The sequence below is a fragment of the Rhinoraja longicauda genome, chromosome 21 (assembly GCF_053455715.1).
Source record: "Rhinoraja longicauda isolate Sanriku21f chromosome 21, sRhiLon1.1, whole genome shotgun sequence".
Classification (NCBI taxonomy): Eukaryota; Metazoa; Chordata; class Chondrichthyes; order Rajiformes; family Arhynchobatidae; genus Rhinoraja; species Rhinoraja longicauda.
The window spans coordinates 5384517-5397335 of NC_135973.1; the positions used below are offsets into that span (position 1 = coordinate 5384517).

The 12819-nt window shown below is 44.6% G+C and overlaps 1 protein-coding gene across 2 annotated transcripts in view; it reads left to right on the forward strand.

Moving 5' to 3' along the window:
• fbxl18 (F-box and leucine-rich repeat protein 18) overlaps nt 1-12819 on the forward strand; it is a 47172-nt gene that overhangs the window by 19044 nt on the left and 15309 nt on the right. For both annotated transcript variants that reach the window (XM_078417642.1, XM_078417643.1), the window contains exon 3: nt 2464-2682. In XM_078417642.1, coding sequence (XP_078273768.1) covers nt 2464-2682 — 219 coding nt within the window. The remainder of the gene's footprint in view (nt 1-2463; nt 2683-12819) is intronic.

Below are 12819 nucleotides of genomic sequence, written 5' to 3' on the forward strand. Positions count from 1 at the left end.
AGAAGTCAATGTTCATACTGCTGGGCTGCAAGCTGCCCAAGCGAAATATGAGGTGCTGTTCTCCCATTTTCAAGTGGGCCTCACTATGGCACTGGCTGAGGCCCATGACAGAAAGGTCAGACTGGGAGTGGGAGGGGGAGTTGAAGTGCTCAGCCACCGGGAGATCAGTTTTGTTATGGCGGATTGAGCGGAGGTGTTGAGCGAAAACGATCGCCGAGCCTGCGTTTGGTTTCGCCGATGTAAAGAAGTTGACATCTAGAGCAGCGGATACATAGATGAGGTTGGAGGAGGTGCAGGTGAACCTCTGTCTCACCTGGAAAGACTGTTTGGGTCCTTGGATGGAGTTGAGGGGGGAGGTAAAGGGACAGGTGTTGCATATCCTGCGGTTGCAATCAGCCATGATTGAATGGAGTAGACTTTAGTCTGAAAAAGGGTTTTGACCCGGAACGTCACCCATTTCTTCTCCCCAAACATGCTGCCTGACCCGCTGAGTTACTCCAGCTTCTTCCTTCGATTTAAACCAGCATCTGCCGTTTTTCTCCTACACGATAATTTTTTAACTTCTGTTTTCATTTCAACTTAATGCTTTAACCCGTTTCAGGGTCTTAATGTGCGTTTAATGTTATTTGTAATTATTCTCAGCATTTGTAGTATTTCCTAAGGTTCTCTGGGTATCACAGGCAGTGATTTCAGACAAAATGCCAGCAACCTTTCACTACTGTCAGTGGAGCAGCTGGTAGAGCTGCTGCCTCACAGCCCCAGAGACCTGAGTTTGATGCTGACCTCGGGTGGTGCCCTTGTGGAGATTACACATCTCCCTTTGACTGTGAGGGTTTCCTCTGGGTTTCCATTATGTTCAGTGTGATTTCAGTCAATCTTAAACTTTCCCTTTCTTTCCCATTGACTTTAATTTTACTCGGGGCCAATTGACAAGCCCTTGTGTGTGGTTCAATAACATCAGCTGTGATTCTTCTAAACTCTGGAGGTTAGATCCAGCCTGCCTAATCCTTCTTCATAGAACAATCTTCCCCTCCCCAGGAAACAATCTAGTTTACATTTTTAAGTGTAATCTTCCATTAGGTAACGAGGCCAGACCTGTACATGATAATCCAGGTGCAGACTTACCAGGGTCCCATTTAATTGCACAAAAAGGCCTTTATTCTTGCACATAAATCTTATTGCAATAAAAGCCAACATTTTATGGTGTTGAGTGAGACTGCTATGTGTTCAAACAAAGTCACAAAGCTAAATGTTTTCTTATCTGAGTGTGCAAAATCTGAGGCATGGAGTTTCCTCCTCCTTCCATAATTCTCCAAACATCACCTGAAGACTGACAGAAAGAAGCTCAGGTACAATGTCAAGGTTTACCTGCAAGGTCACTCCTTGCTCAAAAGGTTATTTGTTAGTTTAGAGATACGGCACGGAAACAGACGCTTTGGCACACCGAGTCCGCGCCGACCAGCAATCCCCGCACTATCTTACACACACTAGGGTCAATTAACAATTATACCAAGCCAATTAACCTACAAACCTGCACGCCTTTAGAGTGTGGGAGGAAACTGGAGATCCCGGAGAAAACCCACGTAGGCACGGGGAGAACGTACAAACTCCGTACAGACAGCACCCGTAGTGAGAATCGAACCTGGGTCTCTGGCGCTGTAAGGCAGTACTGTTCCGCTGCTCCACTGTGCAGGCCTTCTTGCTGTGTTCAGTGAATCTAACCAGACTGTATGATTGAGTGGTTGCAGTGCAGTTGTAGACTATTCTTGATGGGACTGCCTTTACACTAGTGGCCAATTAACCTACAAACTCGCACGTCTTCGAGATGTAGGAGGAGACCAGAGCACCTGGAGATAACCCACGTGGTCAGAGAGAGAGCCTGCAAACTCCACACATGCAGCACCCGAGTTCAGGATTGAACCCGGGTCTCTGGCGCTGTGAAGCAACAGAGCTACCAGAGGCGCCACTGTGCTGACGAAATAATTTCTGTTATAGATCTTATCGTTGAAACGTTAGCTGTTGGGGATAGGAGGTGGTGTGAGGAAACTGAGAGGAGCTGTGGAGATTTATCACTTATCTGAAACCTGGTGTAATTTCTTTCATCAGCTTGGTACTTTATCAATGATCTAGGGAAAGCCCAAGTAGATAGAAACGGAGGTTCCGCCTAAATCCAGTGAAAGACGCATATCTTTATTTATTACAATTAACGGAATATTTCAAGTTTTAATTTTTTGAGTGGGGTAGGTCTGTGCCTGATCTTTTTCGTTGCTGGCGATTCAAAGGTATTTTATTGTCATATGTGCCAAGCCACAGTGAAATTCAAATTTTGTGTACATACAGTTCAGTAAAAAATATTATACATAATCACAATCTTAGTGAAGTACAATTGGAGAGGACGTTATACGGCTGTGTCCACATTTGTGAGGTTTAGTCTTCACTATCTGCTGTTCCTTTCTCCTGCAGATTGGAGCAGCCGTACCTGTCGGCCTGTGCGCAGTTCTTCCAGGCGTTGGGCCACTGCTCGTCTCTGAGACGGTTGTGCATAGTGTCTCGTCACGGAACGTTCCAGCACGACGCAGTCCTCTCGTTCATGACCAAGTGCTCGGACGTCATCATGTGCCACATCTTCACGGGAGCAACCCTCGTGGCTTGCAAAAAACTCCAACACGCACTGACCCGAGGGTAAGTGGCTCGTATTCACAAGCAGCCAGTTACCAATGGTTCGCAAGTTCTCGGAGTAGATTAAGGCCATTCGGCCCATCGAGTCCACCATTCAATCCTGGCTGATCTCTGCCTCCTAATCCCTCTAATCAATGAATGGTTCTATGGTTTCTTTATTGTCACGTGTACCAAGGTACAAAGAAAAACTTTATTTCTGCATACAGCTCAGCAACACTATCCCCGTACATGAGCACTGTCCCCGTTATTACTGAATGTACAGAACAGCTCACTGAGTCCATATGCAAGTGAGCAATGGAGCAAAAATACTTGATACCCTGTCTAACAATGCCCATGGGTTAGTATCACCAACGATCGCTAAACAAATTGCATTGATTCCCCATATGTAGGTAGGAGCTGCAGATGCTTGTTTACACCGAAGATCGACACAACATGCTGCAGTACCTCAGCGGCTCAGGCAGCATCTCTGGAGAAAAGAAATAGGTGACTTTTCGGGTCGAGATAGTCTGAAGAAGAATCCCGACCTATTCCTTTTCTCCAGAGATGCTGCCAGACCCGCTGAGGTACTTCAGCATTTTGTGTCTATCTTCTGCATTTATTCAGCAACAGTTTATCCTTGTATCTCATCAATACATTTTTCATGAGTTGTCAGATGCTTTATGAAGGACGAGCAATTATTTAAAAATTCATAACAGCATCTTTTGTAACGTTTGCCACATGGTGACAGTCTACCGCTCTGGTTTCCAGCTTTTGGAACATAGAACAGCACAAGAACAGGCCCCTTTGGCCCACAATGTCTGTGCCGAACATGATAACAAGACCAACTCTTATCTGCCTGCATGTAGATTACATGCAGGCAGGTAAGGGTTATAGTCTGTCAGCATTCATTTCCATGTCATAGTCATGACATAGTCATACAGTGTGGAAACAGGCCCTTCAGCCCAACTTGCTCACACCGATCAACATGTCCCATCTACACTAGTCCCACCTCCTGCCTTTGGCCCATATCCCTCTAGACCTGTCTAAATGTTTCTTAAACATTGCGATAGTGCTTGCAAAGGCAGTAGTTGGTCTTGGTATCATAGCTATAATCCATATCCCTCCTTTCCCTGCAGGTCCATTTGCCTACCCAAAGGTCTCTTAAATGTCACGAATATATCTGCCTCCACAATCACCCCAGGCAACACGTTCCAGGCTCCCACCACTCTCCTTGTAAAACAAAAATTGTCATGCACATCTCTTTTAAACTTTGCCCTCTCACCGTAAAGCTATGCTCCTTAGCATTTGATTCTCTGTAGAAGGGCCCTGACCCAAAATGTCACCTAGCCAACGTTCTCCAGAGATGCTGCCTGATCTTCTTTTTGTTGGACATATCTTTACTTTGGCAGTAGGGGGCAATGTTGCCAGAGGTATTTGCCTGGAGTCGCCGTTCCAACTTCCATACGTGGCTGTCACCGAGCCCGTTCTACAAGCTGAATTCTAACAAAATATGAATGGGCCTAAAGTATTGTGTTTAACTGCAGCGTTGTGACACATTGAACACATCCTCTAAGTGATGTTTCAGCTGAACGGTTGCAAATAGCTCCGGATTTTTTTATTTTTGCTGCCCTTTACTGTCTCGTTCTTGTACTGAATCGCCCAAGCACGTACCGTGTGAATAAAAGAGTAGCGGCGCTGCAAAGTTATTAGTGGATTGTTTGATTTATACGGTCGATGTGGACTCATAAATGATTCATGTGTACATTATCCTTTTCATAATGGATAGAGGTACTTAATCCCTCTGGATTTCCTGAAAATGTTATCTGTAATCTACATTCCTGTGTGTGATGTATGTGCATTTGAGGTAACTGCGCTCGGGAAGGAGAAATGGGAGGGAAAGACGAAATGAATGGCTTTCGATCACAGAATAGTAAAATATTGAAAGACTGCATTCGGAGCAGTGTTGGGAGGAAATTAACAGCAATGGCAAATGGCACAGGGAATGTGCATTGAATTGCCCACTTTTATATCCTCCTAAAAGGCTGGAATTGAGTAGACTTTCCTCCTTACGAAGCATAAGCTTTATAATTTCATTGGAATAAGAGTGTGTTTTGGCAGATGTATTTAGATTTTAATGTACGTTGCTTTTGCAGAACCACTCGCTGATTCAGTTATGGAGCTCTCTGGAAAAGATAGCCTGAAGCACTTACCTGTCTATTCTCTCAAAGTTCTCCTATTGTAGGTTTTGCATTCACCCTCTCATCCCTCGTCGTCCCCCCCACCCCCCCCCCCCTCGTGTCCCCCCCCCCCCACCGTTTACCTCTACATGCTATAATTTCACTGCAGTGTAGTTAATCACACAAGGAACATGAAACAAAAAGATGTCTCTGCTGGCTTTAAATCCAGTTGTGTTCTTGGTTCACGTTGCGTGGAAATGTATCACAGTTCACACCTAACACAGTAACTGGATTTGCTATTTGGCAGCTCGCTAATAAACGCGATGCTTTGCGGTGGTTCTATTTGTGGGAGTCTTCGTGCCAGGACAAGATGAACTCACTGCTGGCTTCTAAGGGTAATAGAATTTTAGATGGGGGTAATACTTCTAACAGTAAAGAGCATTAGACTTTATTTGGTGTGTTCCATTGATCTTATTAGTTAATGGTGAGCGTCGGGGAGAATCTCTGCATTCTTGAACAACTTTCCCACCAGCCCCTTGTGATTCTAATTTGCAGTAACTTCATGATACATGGTTTATTTCCTGTAATTTCACAGATCATTTGGTGGGAGTATGCAGAGAAGCTAGTCAGGCAGGCTTGCTACATTTATTGGTGCATCCACAAGATGGGTTATCAATCATGCTGCATAGCCCTGGCAGGTAATTTTAATATGATGGTTGGCTCGGTACATTAAGCATGACATCTATTTATGTGAGAGCTTCTGCTCTGGTTGAAAAATAGAAAGGGTTAACCCAGAAAATTGATAAGAATTAAAAGTTAATATGTAGCTTCATTGGCAAAAGAGAAAAATTCAATTCAGAAACTGCATGGTGGCGCAGCGGTAGAGTTGCTGCCTTACAGCGAATGCAGCGCCGGAGACTCGGGTTCGATCCTGACAACGGGCGCCGTCTGTACGGAGTTTGTACGTTCTCCCCGTGACCTGCGTGGGTTTTCTCCGAGATCTTCGGTTTCCTCCCACACTCCAAAGACGTACAGGTATGTAGGTTAATTGGCTGGGCAAATGTAAAAATTGTCCCTAGTGTGTGTAGGATAGTGTTAATGTGCGGGGATCACTGGGCGGCGCGGACCCGGTTTCTGCGCTGTATCTCAAAATCTAAAAAATCTTTTAAAAAAATTAAAAATTATGAATCTAGAGTGTAATTTATCACCAATCTTGATTTAATTCAGTAATTTCTACCCTTCCTCTGTCTTCCACATACACCCTCGACTATAGCTTTTTCTCTCCATTGATTTGCCAACCAGATCCAAATCCGTTGCCGATTTGAAGAAATACCATCTGTTCCCCCACCTTCAATATATTTTGAGACTAACTATTTTTTCTCTTGTAGAAACAAGGAACTGCAGAAGCTGCTTTACAAAAGAAGGCACAAAGTGCCGGAGTATCTCAGCAGGTCAGGCAGCATCTCTGGAGAACATGGATAGGTGATGTTTCAGGTCTAAAGAAGGGTCCCAACCCGAAACATCACCTGAAACATATAAGATAATTAGGGGATTGGACACATGGCAGGAAACATGTTCCCAATGTTGGGGGAGTCCAGTACAAGGGGCCACAGTTTAAGAATAAGGGGTAGACCATTTAGAACAGAGATGAGGAAGAACTTTTTCAGTCAGAGAGTGGTGAAGGTGTGGAATTCTCTGCCTCAGAAGGCAGTGGAGGCCAGTTCGTTGGATGCTTTCAAGAGAGAGCTGGATAGAGCTCTTAAGGATAGCGGAGTGAGGGGGTATGGGGAGAAGGCAGGAACGGGGCACTGATCAGCCATGATCGCATTGAATGGCGGTGCTGGCTCGAAGGGCTGAATGGCCTACTCCTGCACCTATTGTCTATTGTCTATATTGTCTATCCATGTTCTGCAGAGATGCTGTCTGACCTGCTGAGTTACTCCAGCACTTTGTGTCTTCTATTTCCTCTCTTTCCCAGTTCGACTGAAGGGCATTCGACATAAAGCTTTAATTCTATTTCTCTTTCTACAGATGCCACCAGCCTGCATGTTTCTGGTATTTTCTGCATAAATTTTTTTTTTTTTAATGTCCATTTACAGGCTGATCAGCATGATGTATTTTGATGCAATCAAAATGGTTCAATGCAAAAGATACCCATGCTTATTTAAGAGGGAAGATCTGGAACACCGCCCACAGGCTGGAAGGTCACTGGTACATCTTTGCTGTACTTTGGTCTGCACTCGGTTGGGTAGTCTGGGCAAGACCGAGTCCATTAGGTCACCAGGGATAGAAACCAACTCAATAACATTTGTCTGACTGCTCAGCAGACACCGGTCGGAAGGCAATTTGGCCAACTGCATCTAACGGGTTAGAGGATTCACCAACTGCTGTGTTATTGACCTTATGGTGTTGGCGGTTACTATGATTTAGTTGACTTCAGCATTACTTTTTTTTTGTTTCTCTTCTCCCAGTGCCACGTATTCCCTGGATATATAAATCCTTTTTGTCAATATTTCCTCTCCTGATCATAATAACAAAATGGCCTCTTATCGAGTCACCAATGACAGTCCTATATCTATGTATTTTATTATTCCTTGTTTCTAAACCATTTTGAATCTGTTTGCTCGGTAGCCCTGGTGATTATTCCCCACTACCTCTATCAGAATCCTGCTTAGTGGAATCGTACTTGCTTTGTTCCATTTCTATCAATCCAGAGAATCAGCTGAAATGGTTTATCTTCCTGTGCCCAGGCAGTCAACATTGATGTTTACAATAGATCGGTCTTTGGCCTCATTCTGTTATTTTTATCTGCACGTTGACCCATGACAGCAACTTTGCAAACAAACAGAATCCGTCTGAAGAACGCTCCCGACCCGAAATGTCGCCTGTCCATTCCCTCCGCAGATGTTGCCCGACCCACTGAGTTCCTCCAGCATTTTGCTTTGCTTGAGATTCCAGCATCTGCACTCGCACGTGATTCCAGCATCAGTGTCTGCGTCTACACTGATGATCCCCAATTTAACTCCGCTGCACTTCTCTCACCCCCACCACCAACACAGTGGCGCAACGGTAGAGTTGCTGCCCTACAGCGCTAGAGACCCGGGTTTGATCCTGACTACGGGTTCCCCCGTAACCTGCATGGGTTTTCTCCGGGAAGCTCTGGTTCCTGCCCACACTCCGAAAACGTACTGGTTTGTAGGCTACTTGGCTTGGTATAAATGTAAATTGTCCCTAGTGTGTAGGATAGTGTTAAAGGGTAGTGCACACTTACACTACCCTTGCACACTAGGGACAATTTACATTTATACCAAGCAAATTAACCTACAAACCTGTATGTCTTTGGAATGTGTGAGGAAACCGAAGATCTGAGAAAACCCACACGGTCACGGGGAGAACGTACAAACTACGTCCAGACAAGCACCGGTAGTCAGGATCGAACCCGGGTCTCTGATGCTGTAAGGCAGCAACTGTATGGCTGTGCCACCATGCCGCCCTGATAATGGCTGAAGAATGCCCATCGAGATGAGTAGAGGCCATTAATGTAGTTGTAATACTAACTGTGTTTAAATTGCAGCCTCCAGAAGAAAGATGAGGGAAGAGAAGAAAGTTTCTGCCTTCTGGATTGGCAATAATTAATATTGCAAATAGATTGATCATATTCTTGTTCATTTTTGCATTCTTTGCAGCACAGAGATTAAAAACATGCCCAGATTCCTGAAATGTCATCCTTAGTCAACTGGAATATTGCTTTCATTGTGAAGCAATTCAATTCTAACTTGCTTCTTTGCTATGCATTGATAACTGGAGTGTATATTTTACATTGCAGCATAGTACAAGGGCACATCAGCTTTTGTTCAGGATTCTAAACGTTTTAAAGTTCAGTAGGCAAGCACTTTCCTTGGAAAATATATGCATATAAAAGCACAGCATTGTGTACCCCCGAGTGTTTTAGCCTGACTGAGAAATTACAACACAGATCCGGTGTGTCCTGACGCATGGGAAAAGCACAGATGTGTGCCTCAGTCATTAGCCATGCATTACGCCTCATTGAAGCCCAGATTTCTACACCCAGCTCGCTGTATCTGTCAACTACAATCTCAGCAGCAAGATGCGAATAAGCAAGGAACTAAGGCCGCCTTTGTTCTGCAGGCTTGAGCAGCACCAGCAACTAACGTACGAACTGCCAAGCTAGACTGAAGTTACCAAATGCACAGAAACATCTCTTTACTCTGCAAGTGGGGTGACGCCATCATTAGTTTGTGGGCAGCAATGTGAGCTTCGTTCTTCTCATTTGGAATATTTTTGGCCTAAACAAATCGGGCACGAATAATGTTTAACGTCTGACTGGGGCTCAAGGAACTACAGATGCTGGCATACAAAAAGAAAACTGGCAAAGTGCTGGAGTAACTCAGGGGGTCAGGCTGCTGCTGTGGAGGGCATGGATAGGTGACGTTACGGCGCCAGCTCTATCGGCTGCACCACTCTGCCACCCTAAATCTGTTTACATATTCTGCTTCAGTTAGCTTGGCTTTCAACCTGCTTTCCTCTGAATCCCAAAGTACCACATGAAAGATTGCACACCAAGGAAAAGGATCCTGTGTTAGAATTTGGGTCGGCTGTTAAAAAATGGAAGCTGCTGCAATTGAGTCCGTAGGACTCGCTGGAACAACATTCGAGAAGTTGGGTAGCTTTGTTTTGCCAAATGGAAGATGAACTAAACGTTGTTGAATTGGATTGTTTTGGGTTGTGCAGCTCAGTGTTCATTTACCCACTGAGCCCCTCCCGGGAAGAACCATCCTGTCACAGAATTCACAAATTGCCTTTAACAGGTTCCAACGTCTCCTGAGCTCCTTCTCCACAGAAAGCTCACGCAAACAGGCAATGAAATCAAATACTATGTATTTTGCTGCCGGTGGACAAATAATTATTGACCTAAAACTCAAAGGGAAAATTTCCCTGATCTTCACGACAGAGCCATGGAATGTTTTATGCCCATCTCAGACTTAGATGGCTCCCCTCACCTACCTGTGACAGGACAATCAAACAGCCCAACCTTGTGGCACGGTGGTGCAGCGGTAAAATTGCTGCTTCACAGCGACAGAGACCAGGGTTCGATCTTGACTACTGGTGCTCTCTGTACGGAGTTTGTACGTTCTCCCTGTGACCGCGTGGGTTTTGACCGGCTGCTCCGGTTTCCCACATTCCAACCACGTGCAGATTTTTATAGGTTAATTGGCTCCTGTAAATTGTCCCTAGTGTGTAGGATAGAACGAGTGTCTGGGTGATTGCTGGTTGGCATGGACTCGGTGGGCCGAAGGGCCTGTTTCCGCACGGCATCGTTAACCGAAGAAGGGCTCTGACCTGAAACGTCACCCATCCTTTTACTCCAGAGATGCTGCCTGACACACTGAGTTACTCCAGCACTTTGTGTCTATCTTTGCCCATCCTGGAAGCTCTTTATTGAAGGCTAATCCAGTGACTGGAGTGAGCTGTTTTTTATTCTTGCTGTTTGCGCCTGCTAATAACATTGTTCATTCTGATGCTGACCATTATCTCAAAATTGCTGAATGACTTGCTCTAGTTCAAACTGCTAGTAAATATTAATATGCTTTGCACAGGAGAAACCAGATTAACACTTGCCTTCCAGTCTGCAATTGCAAAATAAGGTCCAAACATGAAACATACAAACTAGTTGATAACACTGATAAATAGGAAAGGGTGAGGTTTGATCTTCTATGTAAGTAACACAAATAAATTGACTGACCAGTGTGCAATCTGATAAATTGGCAATCAAATGCATAAATTAATATCAAATTAAGGAACGTTAAAACAAGGCATCAGTGTATAATCCACTGTAATTATCATTTGGATACTAGTGAAAGCAGCTGTTAAGAGACTGCAGCTTGCAGGACCAACATAGTGAAAAGGTACAAGTACCAGGAATCGAGGCACAGTGAGTTTTCCATTTACTGACACAATGACCCCTTTGTTGAACCAGCTTGGTGGATTGTAAAGCTCTTGGTAAGAGAATGCAATGTTGAATATAGTTTTTGGCTCAAGGTTTTTTGATGTTTTAATAATGTCTAGTGCATGGTCTCGCTAGAAGGATAAGTGTTTTGTTGTCAGCAGTCCTGATTTTAGTGAATGCCTTGACATATCAGCCCTGCTAATGAGTAGAAGTACCAGCGACAGTTGTTGTTGTCGTTGCTGGTGTTGTTTTATCATTGAGTTTCTGAAGCAACTATATGTGGCTTGGATGTGGAGGCTTTGGAGAGGGTGCATAGGAGGGTTTCCCCTAATGCTGCCTGCATTAAAGAATGTTAGGCATAAGGAGAGGTTGGAGCTGGAGCATAGAAACATAGAAACATAGAAAATAGGTGCAGGAGTAGGCCATTCGGCCCTTCGAGCCTGCACCGCCATTCAATATGATCACGGCTGATCATCCAGCTCAGTAACCTGTACCTGCCTTCTCTCCATACCCCCTGACCCCTTTAGCAAAAAGGGCCACATCTAACTCCCTCTTAAATATAGCCAATGAACTGGCCTCAACTACCTTCTGTGGCAGAGAATTCCACAGACTCACCACTCTCTGTGTTTGAGACTGAGGCTGAAGGGAGAACCTGATAGACGTATATAAAATTATGAGAGGCATAGAAAAAGTAGACGATCAGAACCTTTTTCCCAGAGTGGAAATGTCAAAGACAAGCGGGCAGAGCTTCAAGGTGAAAGGGGCGACATTTAAAGGAGATGTGTGGGTCAAGTAGAGGGTAGTGGATGCCAGGAATTGGGGATATAGTGAGACTCCACTGTTCTGTTTGTAAGGAAAAGAATTTCACTGTTAACAATGAACATATGTGACAAAGAAACGCTAATGACTATTGACTATTAGAATGCGCTGTCAGGGGTGTTAGTGGAGGCAGTAATGATAGTGGCGTTTAAGAGGCTTTTAGATAGGCAAATCGATGTGCAGCGGACGGAGGAGTATAGATCATGTGCAGGCAGATGAGATCAGTTTAGTTTGGCATTGTGTTCTGCACGTATATAATGGACCGAAGGGCCCTTTCCCTGTGCTGTACTTTTCAATGCTCGATTCCGTAATGAAAATCAGGAACTAATTTCATTATTGCGATCTTTTGCTTCAGGTCAAGTCAAAATTATATCCAGCAGATAAAACAAAGGCTTAGTATCATTAATATTTTAAGCCGATGTCACCAGGTTTATCTGGCTATCATAACATTTTAGTTTGTGGGTTCTTGTAAAATTAGTTGCTCACGTACAGCTGCAGAAAACAAAAAAATGCAAGTTTTTCTTTATGTGAAGCCACAAAGAAAGCAGCTGGCTACCGGCTAATTCTTCAATGTTTAATAGACAATAGACAATAGGTGCAGGAGTAGGCCATTCAGCCCTTCGAGCCAGCACCGCCATTCAATGCGATCATGGCTGATCACTCTCAATCAGTACCCCGTTCCTGCCTTCTCCCCATACCCCCTCACTCCGCTATCCTTAAGAGCTCTATCCAGCTCTCTCTTGAAAGCATCCAACGAACTGGCCTCCACTGCCTTCTGAGGCAGAGAATTCCACACCTTCACCACTCTCTGACTGAAAAAGTTCTTCCTCATCTCCGTTCTAAATAGCCTACCCCTTATTCTTAAACTGTGGCCCCTTGTTCTGGACTCCCCCAACATTCCTGCCTCTAATGTGTCCAATCCCCTAATTATCTTATATGTTTCAATAAGATCCCCCCTCATCCTTCTAAATTCCAGTGTATACAAGCCCAATCGCTCCAGCCTTTCAACATACGACAGTCCCGCCATTCCGGGAATTAACCTAGTGAACCTACTCTGCACGCCCTCCATAGCAAGAATATCCTTCCTCAAATTTGGAGACCAAAACTGCACACAGTACTCCAGGTGCGGTCTCACCAGGGCCCGGTACAACTGTAGAAGGACCTCTTTGCTCCTATACTCAACTCCTCTTGTTATGA